The sequence below is a fragment of the Scatophagus argus genome, chromosome 15, assembly GCF_020382885.2.
Source record: "Scatophagus argus isolate fScaArg1 chromosome 15, fScaArg1.pri, whole genome shotgun sequence".
NCBI lineage: Eukaryota > Metazoa > Chordata > Actinopteri > Scatophagidae > Scatophagus > Scatophagus argus.
The window spans coordinates 6,127,341-6,142,411 of NC_058507.1; the positions used below are offsets into that span (position 1 = coordinate 6,127,341).

General features: G+C 41.4%; 1 protein-coding gene across 2 annotated transcripts in view; it reads left to right on the forward strand.

Annotated features, from left to right (window-relative positions):
* The window catches only part of sptb (spectrin, beta, erythrocytic), a 44,292-nt gene that overhangs the window by 18,242 nt on the left and 10,979 nt on the right, over positions 1-15,071 (forward strand). For both annotated transcript variants that reach the window (XM_046412213.1, XM_046412214.1), the window contains 20 exons: positions 898-978; positions 1,140-1,255; positions 1,397-1,509; positions 1,601-1,788; positions 2,112-2,229; positions 3,287-3,445; positions 4,245-4,547; positions 4,632-4,782; positions 5,780-6,650; positions 6,892-7,029; positions 7,523-8,282; positions 8,552-8,754; positions 10,405-10,495; positions 10,938-11,084; positions 11,668-11,934; positions 12,494-12,718; positions 13,315-13,404; positions 13,846-14,136; positions 14,464-14,594; positions 14,842-15,046. In XM_046412213.1, coding sequence (XP_046268169.1) covers positions 898-978; positions 1,140-1,255; positions 1,397-1,509; positions 1,601-1,788; positions 2,112-2,229; positions 3,287-3,445; positions 4,245-4,547; positions 4,632-4,782; positions 5,780-6,650; positions 6,892-7,029; positions 7,523-8,282; positions 8,552-8,754; positions 10,405-10,495; positions 10,938-11,084; positions 11,668-11,934; positions 12,494-12,718; positions 13,315-13,404; positions 13,846-14,136; positions 14,464-14,594; positions 14,842-15,046 — 4,648 coding nt within the window. The remainder of the gene's footprint in view (positions 1-897; positions 979-1,139; positions 1,256-1,396; positions 1,510-1,600; positions 1,789-2,111; positions 2,230-3,286; positions 3,446-4,244; positions 4,548-4,631; positions 4,783-5,779; positions 6,651-6,891; positions 7,030-7,522; positions 8,283-8,551; positions 8,755-10,404; positions 10,496-10,937; positions 11,085-11,667; positions 11,935-12,493; positions 12,719-13,314; positions 13,405-13,845; positions 14,137-14,463; positions 14,595-14,841; positions 15,047-15,071) is intronic.

Sequence of the window (15,071 nt, forward strand, 5' to 3'; positions counted from 1 at the left end):
AGTAAGCTCTAATCACTATTTTTATCATTCCACTTTATAGGGTTAAAAATGGGTTTTGCCAAAAAAAGCGACAAACATGTTTGACATAAATGTTTTATTATAGTCTTTAATTAAAGCTCCAAAACAAGACTAAGGTGTTTTTCCTATTTTTAACAGTTTACAGAAGGCTGGCCTTTACAGAATATATTATTTAACCTTTAAGCTATAAATCGAAACTTTCTTCAAGGAATACTTAGAAATGCACTTATTTGTTTTCTTGCTGAGAGTAAAATGAGAAGATATATATGCTTATATGCTAATTATGAAGTTATCGCTGGAAACAGCTAGCTTGAGTCTGTCCACTGCTAATAAAGTCCACCTGCCTGCACCTATAAAGCTAATTAATTAGCATGTTACATCACATTTGTTTAATTGTGTTAAAAAATATATATGTTTTATGCGCTAATTTTGTCATCTAGAATCAGGCCAGCAGTTTCCCTATCTAGCTAAGCTAATAAGCTGCTGTCTCTAGTAGCTGCTTATTTATCATACATGCATGAGAGAGACGTATTTACTTAAATCACTTAAAGAAAACTACTAAGCACATGTTTCCAAATGTTGAACTAGGTTAAAGTAATTCATTTGCAGTGTTGTGATTTTTTTAGCATCCTGTTTTGTATATTTAGAATCTGCATCTCTAAATTTCACAAGATTCTTGAATACATTTGTAAGCAAATTATAAAATACCACTGTTCTGAGAAAACACATCTGCTCAGGCCTGAAGCTACAGAAGTAAGTCGTTCAGAATTAAATTTAGCGAGGAGCAGAGCAGATCCCAGACATTGATTTAGTCCAGGAGCTTCTCAGCTATGTCCCTCATGTTTGGTCATTTAACATCCTCTGGCTGTTGTTTTTCAGGTATCCCAATGTCAACATCACAAACTTCACCACCAGCTGGAAAGATGGCATGGCCTTCAATGCTCTCATACACAAACACCGGTAAGGAGAGATGAATGGCCAAATCCACTCTCACCAGCTCTGAAATGTAAACACACAGAAGACCCATCTGCTTAGTGTCTCTCCTCCTCATTCTCAAGCTCATTTTCTCACTGTTGTTTTTTCTCTTTTGTTTTCTCACTCTCTCCATCTTTCTCTTTTAGGCCAGATCTGGTTGAGTATAACAGCCTGAAAAGGTCCAACCCGACCCACAACCTCCAGAATGCCTTTAATGTAGCAGAGCAGAAGCTTGGCGTGACCAAACTGTTGGACCCAGAAGGCGAGTGACTGATGGAGGCTGTGCCTTCATGTAGAACTAAATGTTTATGAGCTTTAAAGCCCGGTGGAAAAAAAAGGACCTTGGGACCAGAGATGTCTTTGGCTTGGCTGTGACTGACTTATGTGCCGTTTTGTTTTGTAGATGTGTTCACAGAGAACCCAGATGAGAAGTCCATCATCACATACGTCGTGGCATTTTACCACTACTTCTCGAAGATGAAGCAGCTCGCTGTCGAGGGCAAGAGAGTTGGAAAGGTGAGGTGTAAAAGATGGCGCAGACTAATGCACTCATGCGTTAACTTTGTGGTGTATGCCTCTCTCAAATTTCTTTGACTTCCTTCTTCAGGTTTTGGATCACGCCATTGAGACAGAGAAGATGATTGATAAATACGAGACGCTGGCATCAGACCTGCTGACGTGGATCGAGCAGACCATCATCGTGCTGAACAACCGGAAACTTGCCAACTCTCTGACTGGAGTTCAGCAGCAGCTTCAGGCCTTCAACACCTACCGCACAGTAGAGAAGCCACCCAAGTGAGTTGAGCCAAGACACCTTTCAATAACATGTTTTCTGCTTCTATTCTAATCTGTTTTCTTTGACCAGTGTTTGCAATCTTCAAGAGAAAAATGAAACAAATGACTTACCTTTACAATGATTTGCATTGAGCAAATTTCATAAAATATCATTAGTACCATAACAAACAAATAGAGAAAAACACACTTAACACCACATTTCAACAAGCCCGTTGAGCAATTAGAATAATGTTTTCTGTTCAATGCCAAACAGTGCCATACCTGCCTTAAATATACAGCTTAAGTGTACATTTATGTGGGACTTGTGTTTGTTTTATTTTCAGGTTCCAGGAGAAGGGAAACCTTGAGGTGCTGCTGTTCACCATCCAGAGTCGTATGAGGGCCAACAATCAGAGGGTGTACACGCCTAAAGAGGGAGCCCTGGTTGCAGATATCAACAGGGTGAGAAGGAGACTCACGGGTCAAATAAGACAGAGTAAAGCAACAAATCATCATATTTGAGAAGCTGGAACTAGAGTATTCTTTTTTTTTTTCCTAAACAGACTAAGGATTAATCAACTAACTGATTACTGGACTAATCGTTTTATTTGTACTTTTAATAACAAAAATCTTTGAATTTGAAGGTTTTCATGTGAAGACTGTCTCTCTGTGGTTTGAAGCTCAGGCTTTTATTTCAGCTAGATGGGCAAAAATTCATTTATTTAGAGAGCACAATCCTGAGGCAACAATTAAAAGACAAATAGATTGAATTATACTGACAATACTGGCGTGAAATTCAGTAAACTGTACAAAAAAAAGCCATCTCTTGAGGAAAATGATGGTCTGACAGCATTGCAGATACAAGAAAATAAAAGTACATCTACAAAAAATAAACATGCCACTAGCACAAATATAGTTAAAAAATTAGAAATATATTTTAGAAATAAAATTTGTTGATTAATCCAATAGGAGATTGACAGAATTTTGATTATTAATAAATCATTTAAGTATTTTATCATGATAAAAACAAATTTTCTTGTTCTAGGTCTGCTTTTTATAATGTGAGAATGTGCTACTTTTCTGTTTTAAATGTAATTTATGAGAGTTTTTAACTATAAGTTGGACCAAAGAAGACACCTGAAGACAGCACCTTGGACTCCAAAGTTATGATTTGTTTGACATCTCAGAGGCCAAATGATTAACTGAAAAAAATAATTAAAAGAATAATCAGATTAATTAATAACCGTTAGATGGATCCTAATTGTGATGTCCTTATGGTAGGGTAATGCACTGGATTCCTACAGTATACCGTTTGCTCAGTTGTATCAGCAAGCAAGTAGCAAACAACCCTACAGTGTACTTGAACACAACACGTAATGCATACCAACTTCAGGACTTGTTCTGTAGTTGATCTCTGAGACATTTGTGGATGGGATCAAGCAAAGAAATTTGAAATGGAAAGTATCACATTGCTGTTAGGCAGCCCAAACCCTCAAACGCATCTCATCATCTGTTTTAGGCCTGGGAACGCCTGGAGAGGGCGGAGCATGAGCGGGAGCGCGTCCTGAGAGATGAGCTGATCAGACAGGAGAAGCTGGAACAGATGGCGAGAAGATTTGACAGAAAGGCTGCCATGAGGGAGACCTGGCTCCAGGAGAACCAGAGGCTAGTGGCTCAGGTATAACATCAAAACTGAAACATAAAACCATGGACCTTATATGATGTTTCTATCTGGTATTTGTTCTGAGGAGTGAAAAGGATCTTGATTTCAGGTAGACTGCTAATTTTATAAAAGTACATGTATAACAGTGCAGTATTTACATGAATTTAAAGACACTACTGTTTACAAGAGATAAATAGTAGAAAGAGGTTGCCAGTTGCAAGTAAAACTTTGCAACTTTCTCATTACAAAAAGTTAAAAGAAGAAGTGAAGCATTTATCTGTTTGTTAACAGAAAGGCATATGTTAAAACCGGTGACAGAAATGTTTACATTCATTATGATTTTTACACACATGGATGCATGCATGCAGATGACTGATAGACCGCCCTGTCAATAGTTTCACACCATTCCACTGACCTACAGGTGGCAGTGATGAGCCAACATATGGTGCAGTGTGCCAACAAAGGTACACTGACAAGGCCTACAAGCTACTAAACATAGATGTGAACAATTCAGGATTTAAATTATTAAAAAATCTGTTTTTGTGAATGTTTTGAGGAAGAAAATGTGTTCCAAAGTTTCATACAGCTCAAAGATACACACAATATGCTTTAGTGAGAAACACTGAATGTAAACCTAACCTGTGTTTCTTTACACAAAAAGTTGCAACGCCTCACACAAAAAATACTCCACTAGAAGTATAAGTGCATTCAATAAAGTCTTATTAGCAAAATATACATATGTTCTCAAAGTATGAAAGGTATAAGTGGTCTGCTGTGCTTTCCAGTTTTGTGATCTCTGCTCTCCTCTCCTCAGGATAACTTTGGTTACGACCTGCCGGCAGTGGAGGCAGCAAAGAAGAAACATGATGCCATCGAGACGGACATTGCCGCGTATGAGGAACGCGTTCAGGCCTTGGTGGACCTCTCAAAGGAGCTGGAGTCTGAACGATACCATGACGCCAAACGGATTGACGTACGGAAGGACAACATCCTGCGCCTGTGGGACTACTTGCAGGAGCTGCTGAAGGCTCGTAGGGGTCGTCTGGATAAGAACTTGACCCTGCAAAGGATCTTCCAGGAGATGCTATACATCATCAACTGGATGGATGACATGAAGGTTTGAGCACCAGTAGGAATATTCATCTTCTAAAAAGACATATCTTCTCAACCCTAAACTGAGATTGCTGCCTTCTCTCTTTAGGCCCGACTTCTGTCTCCTGACTTTGGGAAACACTTGTTGGAAGTGGAAGACCTGCTCCAGAAACACGCTTTGCTAGAGAACGACATCGCTCTGCAAGCAGAGAGAGTACAGAACGCCAGTGCTGCTGCTCTCAAGTTTGCCAATGGAGACAGTAAGTGCAAAGGCTCATCGTGGCCCTTGTTCCTGGTTTGAGTAGTCCAAAGATACTTAAAGTTATCATCAAATGTATAATCTGGTTTCATTTTAAACAACCTACTAAATAGGGCTTATCTTCATCGCGATATTAACATAATGATATCGCAAAAGAGTCCTTGAACTGCGATAATTTCACGTTCAACGCATTTACTTTAATTGCCCCCTGGGGACTAATAAAGTTTTTTGAATTGAATTGAACTGGACGGAGGAGTTCAAAAAAAGCTAGCGTTAGCCACCGCAAAAAAAAAAGTTAACGTCGAGATCAGTAGCAACAAACCAGTCCAGCAGACATCCACTCCTCAGAGTTTTGCAAGCACCTTTTGACAAAACAAAAACATTCAAGCGCTACAAAGAAATAACGGAGGCCGTCGCACGTTATTTGGTAAAGGATACGATGGCCGTGAACACCGTGAGTAAAGAGGACTTTGTAAGTCTGATAAACAATTTGGACCGAAGATCCCAGATTCCATCACGGACTTATTTTTCCCAAGTCGCCATTTTAAAAGTGTACGATACGTGCCTGAACACATTTAATTTAATGAACTGCTAATGGACAAAAACTGGTGTTATTTATTGGTCAGATTTGTCGTTTAAGTCAGATGCACTTTTTCAATAAAACTGGCTTGTTAGCATGTAAATAACCCTTTTCATTTTCTTTACTCAGTGTTCCTTCACTCTTCACCTGTCAACAGAGCAAACCTAAAGCAGAAATACATTTAATCTAAACTTCAACATTTGTTTATATATGGCGAATCATATCGCCATCGCAATATTTGAATGTGTTATCACATATCTTAAGTTTTCCTGATATCGTGCAGCCCTACTGCTAAATATAACAAACTTGTACGAGATTCACATTAGCTTAGTTGTTACCAGCTGTGACAAGGTTTGTGTTTTTTAGTAAGTAAAAAAAGTGAAATGAGTAAAATTATTATTTTTATTTTTTTCCTCAGGCTATAAGCCATGTGATCCCCAAGTGATCCGTGACAGGGTTCAGCACCTGGACTTATGCTACCAGGAGCTTTGTGCCTTGGCGGCCCAACGAAAGGCTCGCTTGGAACAGTCCCGCCGCTTCTGGAACTTCCTGTGGGAGGTGGCGGAGCTGGAGAGCTGGATTAGAGAGAAGGAGCACATCTTCTCCTCCTTGGATTATGGCAAGGACCTAACGAGCGTGCTGGTGCTCCAGAGCAAACACAGCGCCTTTGAAGACGAACTTGGAGCCCGCCGTGCCAACCTTGAGCAGGTTTTGACTGAGGGAGAGAAGATAATCCAGGCCAAGCACTTTGACTCCCCGAAGGTTCAAGAATGCATGGACGACATCCGGAGGCAATGGCAGCAGCTGGAGGAGCTGGCTGCGTTTCGGAAACAGAACCTGGAAGACACACAGAAGTTCTTCCAGTTTCAGGGAGATGCTGATGATCTCAAGGCCTGGCTGCAGGATGCTAAGAGGCAGATGAGCGGCGATGACGTGGGCCACGACGAGTACACTACCGAGCGGCTACTGAAAAAGCACAACAACCTGAAGAATGAAGCCATCAAGAATGGAGCCACCATAGATGCACTGTCTAAACAGGCCAATGCGCTGCCAGAGGAGCTGCAAAACACCCCAGATATCCAGAGACGTCTAAAAGACATCAAGGACCTGTACATGGAGCTCATGTCTCTGGCTGACCTGAGACAGAAAAGGCTGGAAGACACTATGGCCCTGTACACCATCTTCAGTGAGACTGACGCCTGTGAGCTCTGGATGGGCCAGAAGGAAACGTGGCTGGTGGATTTAGAGGTGCCTGAGAAGCTGGAGGACCTGGAAGTAGTACAGAATAGGTACACAAATTAAATTATTATGCAGTTCTGAAAAGATTTTGTGCATGTTACGATTTAATATTGTAATTCACAAAAATCTGGAAATGACTGTTCAACCAAAGTCATCTTCAAAAGACAAAAACAAATGTGTTTTGACAAATAACTTACTTGATTCTCCCTGAAGTTTAATACATTTTTCCACGTGTCTCTGCATCATGTACATCATGCTCTTTATTTTAACTAACGCTTTTGTTGTTTTCAGGTTGAGCATTCTAGCTCAAGATATGGCAAATGTGCAGTCAAGAGTGGATGACGTCAACAAAGCTGTTAAACAGCTTGAGGACAGCAGACACCCTCGCACTAAAGAGGTCAAAGAGTGTCAGACGCGACTGAATAAGAGGTGCTCTGAATAAATTATCTATTTACCATATGTGTCGTGAATCTGTCTACTTGGGCATCAACATTTCTAATTAATCTTTCAGTGTTTTACCTGAAATAATATAACAACAAGATTTGTATCTTCGTGTATTCTCTCTTCTCAGTGCATATAGTAAAAGATTAATTTGCAGCTCTAGAATTTCCCAATGATTTCCAAGACTTTTCGTGTTGAAGGTATAATGGAGACAGTTTTCAGTTGGTGTACACTTCCGATTATTTTGAGCTGACTGCTATTTCAGGTGGTGCACAGCAGATCAGCTATACGGGCAGAAACGTGAAATTAGTTTATAGTAAAGCATATTATTCACCATTTTCCAATATTAGCTGAATTAAATAATCCATTATTTGAATATATTAACTTGAAATTACATTGAATGAAACAGCTTGCTTAACCTCCCTTCATCTTAGGATGACATTAAAGTGATTCAAATATTCATTAAATAATTATCTTTCAGGTGGGAGGCCTTCAAGGCCATGGTGGAGGACAAGAAGAAGAAAGTGGATTCTGCTGTCAGTCTGCACAACTACGGGCTGGAGTGCGACGAGACAGATGCCTGGATTAGAGACAAAACACGGGTGATCGAGTCCACGCAGGATTTGGGCAATGACCTGGCAGCCGTCATGACCATCCAGAGGAAACTGTTTGGCATAGAGAGAGATTTGGCTGCCATCGACAACAAGCTTACCTTCCTGAGGAAAGAGGCGGACCAGCTGGCTAAGGACCATCCGGAGAATGCCGGTGACATCTTGGCCCGCATGGGGGAGCTGGACACAGTCTGGGACACGCTACGAAAGACCTTGAAAGATAGAGAGGACTCTTTGGGCGAAGTCAGCAAGTTACAGACCTTCCTTCAAGACATGGATGATTTCCAGTCCTGGCTTTTCAAGACCCAGAAGGCTGTGGCCTCGGAGGAAATACCCGCAACGCTGCCAGAGGCAGAGGAGCAGCTCAGCCTTCATGACGCAGTGCGTGAAGACATAAACAACCACGAGGAGGACTATCACCGCGTGAGGGACACCGGTGCCCAGGTCATCCAGGGTCAGGAGGACGATCCTCAGTACCAGCAGCTGGAGCAGAGGCTGAAGGGGTTGGACCGTGGTTGGTACGAGCTGCAGAAGATGTGGGATAGCCGTAAGACTTTCTTGGACCAGAGTCTGGGCTTCCAGCAGTTCATGAGGGATGGGAAGGCTGTGGAGGCCATCCTCAACAACCAGGTACTGTACGGCATGTGTATGTGGACTAGGACGATGTAAATCGAGAGTATGACGTGTCTGTCTTGTGGAAGAGTCATCAGCTTCCACAGTGTAAGCTTTTTAATGATGGGTTTTAGTGATGCTACAGGTGCTTAAAAGAATGTGGTATGGAAGAATGCAGTGCGGTCAGTTAACACACAGCATATTTGTCAGATAATGTAGTCAGTTGGTTGTGTGTCTCGAGAGTCTTCTTTCCTTTCTGTGTTTATTTTTTCTTCGCCTTCTTGCAGGAGTACACCTTGGCCCACATAGACAAGCCTGACACCCTGGCTGGAGCGGAGCAAGCTTTGAAGAAGCATGAGGACTTTGTGAGCACCATGGAGGCCAACGAGGACAAGATTGACGGTGCTCTGAAGGGCGGTCAGCAGCTGGTGGACAGTAACAACTTGTATTCTGGAAAGGTTCAGGACAAAATGGAATCAGTTCGAGACAGGTCAGTCGTTATGATTTTTGATCAATATGATTTCAGTTGAGTGTTGAGAGAAGAGGTATAGCACATAATTATTATGATAGTGTACTTGCTGTTATTTTGTACTGCAAGATTTCAACCAGATTTGCTAATAGTCATGAACAGATTACAGTCTTTTATCTCTCTTTCTTTCCCACAATCATGGTCGTTTATCACACTGAAAACCTGAATACTCCTTTTTTATTCTGAGACTCTGCATTTATCAAGTGACTTCAGTCCTACTTACAGCAAAGTTTTTACAGCAAACAACAACTCTTAGGTGATCGAATGATTAATCACTTAAGCTCTCAGATAGAAGGAATAGCCAATCAGTGACAAAGATTTGCCCAGCATTTGCTCATTCTTTAGGAAAATTCTTCATATTTTACTAAGTGGTGTGTTATTCTGCCAAAAAACATAATCTATCTGATGTATTAGATACAATCTAATATATTTAAATAAGGATTATTATTCCAAACTGACTGAAATAAAACCAAATATAAAACAAAACTGGGGCTGGGCAGAAATTTTGTCTTTGTTGCCAAAGTACATCAGATAAAACATGTAAAAAGGAGAATGTAATATCATCTTGACAAGTACAGAGGATGAAGACCTATTGGAAGTGATCGAAAACAAAATTAATGCCTGGCAGATCTATTCTTCCTGTCTGCACTCTGGACAAATCCCAAAAGATTTAAGACTTAAGAGTCTGCAGCCACACTAGCAGTTCTGTGAGGCTGTACTTACACACAGTGGCACACTGAGCTAAATGCTAATGTCTGCATGTCTGCACCATGTTTTTTGACCATCTTATTTTGATATGTTAGCATGCTAACATTTGCACATTTAACAATGGGAATGATTTGCAGATATTTGCTCATAAATGACAGCATTGGACAAGTTAAAGTTTTGACCTGATGATGATGGTACATAAAAAGTTAAGGTTTGTTATCCCTTGTGTTGTTACAATTTCATCCTTTGTGATGAATAGTTGTTGAGACATTTTGTTAAAAATAAACGCCAGATAAAAAGTCAGGGGATCAATAGAGTCATTAGGATGTATCCTGAATATTTCCGATCTTGCATACATTTAGCAAACCTCGTGAATTTATCTCATAATTGTTGAATTATTTCAGTCTGGACCAAAGTGATGGACTCTTAACCAACCTCTGGATTTCTACTTTTTTCATCATTTGAGTTTCACTTTCAGCAGTTTGATAAATAGTGTTTGTTCCACGATCTGATGTAGAAAAAGAGATCTCTTCAGTCTAGCTCATTCTTCACAGTCTCAACCAGCTCTGCAGTGAAACAGCTTTCTTATCACTGTATCGTTACTGTCAACAAGAGGCAGTAAAGAGGGTATAGGAGCTTTTCCCATTACCTCCCACAATTCAGCTCAGTAGACAGGCTCCCACCATAATGGATATTGATCTTTAAGTGAGAGCTGTTCTTCACGGTGTAGCAGAGAAACAGATGACTCTTTTGGGTTACTGTGTCGGGTGTTTTTCTGTGTGTTCTCTCTTGGCCTTTCCATGATACGTCCCATTATGTCACAGCGAGAGGTGTTGAATGAGAAGATGGAGAAAGACAGAGGAGTTTTAATGTATTTTTCCTTATTTCATGTTTGAACTGCAGGAGTAACAAAAATAACCGACGAGCCCAGGAGGTGTCAGAAAAGCTCAGAGACAACCGAGACCTGCAGCACTTCCTGCAAAACACTCAGGACGTGAGTTCACCGTCAGTTTAATGTATATGCAATCATTGGGTAACATCAGTTAGTAGATTAATTATTAGCTTAATTGTCCCTTACTGAGATGTTTTTTCCTATTTTTATTTGATTCTTGTAGACAATTTGCCATACACACTCTGCTTTGTCTGTTATAACACAGTGGTACTTGATGAGGGTTTCTTAGATTAAATTTGAATCTTCCTTATTTGGGTTAGGGGTCCCATTTGGCTAATTGGTAAATGCTCTGTTTTCAAAAGATAAAGAATTAAATCCTGCTCAGAGAAAGTCAGCTCTGCACAAATTTAAAATGCTGATGTTTCCATGACTTTCCCAAGTTTTGTAACCCTGTGTGCTTGAGTCTTAGTTGTTGATTTGAATCTTTTTTTTTTTTGGGCTAATCCTCAATATTCATTCTTCCTCTTCATACTCTGTACTTTAGCTGACTCTGTGGATCAATGAAAAGATGCTGACAGCTCAGGACACGTCGTACGATGAGGCCCGGAACCTCCACAGCAAATGGCTGAAGCATCAGGCCTTCATGGCTGAGCTGGCCTCCAACAAGGACTGGCTCAACAAAGTAGACCAGGTTGGTAACGCTGCATATGTGACATGTATTTCAGGTGTTAGAGAAGGGTATAGGAGTATCTTAATAACAAAACCCATGATCACAAATTGGTCTTTAGAGTGTGTTTAGTTTCCGTAAGGAGTTTGATGAGATTCTTCATTTTGGATTGGGTTGCTGAAAAGTAAGCATGTCTTAGGCTTGTCTTTGTGAACACATAGCAATCTTTGGAAAATATAAACAAAGGTTTTTCCCAAATGACATCCAAACACACACCTCTGACCGGCGATGATCCACAGTTCAAGATCCACAGTATTTTAACATATAAATTTACTTAAATACAAACATAAACGTTTTGACAGATGTTTGCCATATAATAAGAGATACGTAAACAATTAAAAAAAGGATACAGGTTAACTTCTTATTGCCGTGCCTTTAAAAGATTCTGTATTAAGTATTCATAATTATTGATCAAGTGAGGGTGTTTGTTGTCTTCAATTTAAACAAATGTTGCAGTTGTGAATCTCATTTACCTTTACTGACTGATCCCTCTTCTGTTATTTTTATAAATCAATTGACATTTTCTCTTCTGTCTCTTCGGGTGCAGGAGGGTCACGAGCTCATGCAGTCCAAGCCTGAGTTCGAGCCCATCGTGAAAGAGCGTCTGGCCAAACTCCACGAGCTGTGGGACCAGCTGGAGTCCACCACCCAAGAGAAAGCCCGGCTGCTGTTTGACGCCAACCGCTCTGAGCTTTTCGACCAGAGTCTGGCTGATATGAGGAAGTGGCTCAGTGAGCTGCAGCAACAGCTGCAGAGCGGAGACGAAGACGTGAAAGATCTGACTAATGCCAACATCCTGCTTAAGAAGCATCAGGTCTGTGTCTTTGTAGCCTACACTGTATATACACTTAAGATTTGTGTGCTTATTGTGTCTGCAATTCCTCTGGATAAAATAAACAAAACAAAAAACAAAGCACTTCTTCCATCATATGTAGTTAAATCTCACCATGGGAGTAAATACATTATAGCTTTGACTTTAGATTATGAGCTTCTGAGGATTATCTTCATGCGAGTGAGCATCTGTCGCATATGTATTTGTATTTACTGCTGTTATACACAACAAACAAAACCCTTGTAAGTCTAAATCTTGGTGGGGAAAAAGCATTATGTTTCTTGGAAAGAATAACAAATTCTTACTTGAAGGTACAACTCTGTGTGAGTATAAGAATAACAAGAACACCATTTTCTACATTACATTAAGAGTCAGTGTTGTGTTGATAAAAGTTTCATGATATCGTAGCTGAAAACACTGGCTAAGCACAGTTTCACACATAAACGGCGAAAGACAAATTAACTTTTGGTGGGTTTACCCCCCACTACATCCTGATTAGGCTCTTGAAAGGCTATTCATCTTTTTCTTCTGCCCGTGCCAGATGACAGAGAATCAGGTGCGTGACCGCGCACGGGAGCTGGAGGAGCTCCAGGAGGCCGTCAGGAAGCACGGCGGAGGCAGGGAGGACCAGCCGGAGCTAGAGGCCGAGCAGCAGGCCCTGCAGAGGGATTTCCAGCAGCTCCTCACTCCACTGGCCCAGCGCAAGGGCAAGGTGGAGGCCGCCAAGGCTGTCCATCAGTTCTACAGAGACCTGGCTGACGAGCTTGTACGCATGGATCCAATTTCACAGCAGAATTAAAATGTCGAAACTCCCTGCCCTCTCAAAATGATTGATAGCACACAATTAGAATAAAGAACATTTGTGGGATTATTAAAGGAGCTGGATTAATGTTGGCTTTTGAATGACAGCAAGATAACACCTTTTGGGACTTTAGAATATTTTAGAAATGTTGAAGCCTGAACTTCAGAAGATGTTTTTATCCCCCCAAATGATAACTTATTCATTTGGAAATGAATTTTTTTTATGACAGTATGTACACTTAGTATGCAAGATAGTAAGACCACCAGCTCTCTCCATGAAATTGACTCTTCAGGTGAATCTGGGTGAAAAGCTTTAATCCTTTATTGGTTTCACTGACTCAATCCACTTTAATCAGCTGGAGGAGAGAGCTTAAAGAAGGATTTTGACTGTTTGAGATGTTGGAGACATTTTGTAAAAGGGGTAAAATTGAGTGTAAAAGAGATGGTCTTAATATTTTTTATACTCTGAGTACATCTGATATCTGTAAAACTATTTCTCAAAAGAAACAAGTTGCCACTATTTTCTCTTTTCATAATCACAATCTTTTGTTTCTTCTTCAGCTCTGGATTGAGGAGAGGATTCCCCTGGCAACGTCACAAGAACATGGCCACAATCTTCAGACTGTGCAAATGCTGCTGAAGAAGAACCAGGTGAGGGACCCGTCTGTGGTTTGCTGTACAGGAAATGGCAACTTTCAGTGTTCTGATCAAGGTCTATAAAATCCCCCTCACATTTTCTGGGAGCCTAATCGCTCTTTTTTTAATTTAATTTAATTTTTTTTTAACACTAATAGTACAAAACTGACAAGACTAATTTTACTGTTATATTTTTCAAAGAAAGCAGCAAATGCTCTAACTTGCTTGAAAAACAGTTGAAATTATTCATGTATTATCAGAGAGATTGCAGGTTATTTCACGGTCAGTGTTAGTTCAATTTATGTTTTCCTATGTTGCAAAAATAATATATATTTTGATGTATATTTTACATGTTGATAGAAAACAGTTGCACAGGGGGTTTAGAGCCACTTGGACACTATCACATTGGCAGTGTGGTAATGCCGTACCTTCACTGCAATCTTCTCTGTTTATCAGACATTGCAGAGGGAGATCGAGGGCCACCAACCTCGCGTCGATGAAGTACTAGAACGAGGGAGGAGGATGGCGGCAGCCGCCAGCGCAGAGGGCAGACCGGAGGCAGAGCGGATTACCGACCAGCTGAAGGAGCTGGAGGAGGCGTGGGCCCGGCTGCAGGACGAGATGGCCAAGCGCAGGGAGAGGCTGAACGGCTCCAACTTGGCCCAGCAGTACTACAACGACGCAGATGAGGCTGAAGCCTGGATAGGCGAGCAGGAGCTTTACATGATTGCTGATGAAAAGGCCAAGGTGAGCGGCGGAGCCAATGCCGCACGTGACAGACAAAGAGGCAGGCTGATTAACCGGCCGCCGATGTGTGAAACAGACAGATCTTACTGTCTAAATCAAAACAAGGCATATCATGTGCAAATAACAAGTGGCACTGCATGCATTAATGTGATTACATGGTTGGGGGTTTCTACAGCTAGGTTGACATGCTTTTTATGAGTGGCACCCTCCACTGAGAGCTCATTTGGAGAGTGTTGTTTTGCTTTTATGTGTAGTTTTCCGGTTTCTTTTTTTTCCTTCTGCCCTTTCCTGATTCTTCCTGATTCTCCTCTTCTTCCATGCCTACAGGATGAGCAGAGTGCCATGCTGATGCTGAAGCGCCACATGATCCTTAAGCAAGCCGTGGACGACTACACTGACTCCATTCAGAAGCTGGCCGACCGTGCCCAAAAAATGTTTGCTGAGGACCATCCCGAGGGGTTTGTGCTTTAATGACTCGATGAACATGCAGAAAAAAAACCCCCGGAAACATCTGAACTTCTTGTTAGGATGCTAATTCACTCGTGTCGATCCAGTCAGTCATGGTTTAGGATGATAAGAGAGACAAGCATGTAAAATGTGATATTTTCTGTATCCCAATCACAAGCGTCATCTAAAGTAAACCTAAATCCAGTCTCATTGCCCTTTCCTCATTTTCCCCATCCTCTCTGTGGATTTCATTTGCAGTGAGGAGATCATCAGGCGACAGGGCCAGGTGGATAAGCAATACGCGGGGCTGAAGGAGCTAGCGGAGGACCGCAGGAAGAAGCTGGACCACACCTACCACCACTTCCTGCTGGGTCGAGAGGTGGAGGACCTGGAACACTGGATCGCAGAGAGAGATGTGGTGGCTTCCTCTCAGGAGATGGGCCAGGACCTGGACCACGTCACGGTATTTTTCTCGCAGACACATGCAC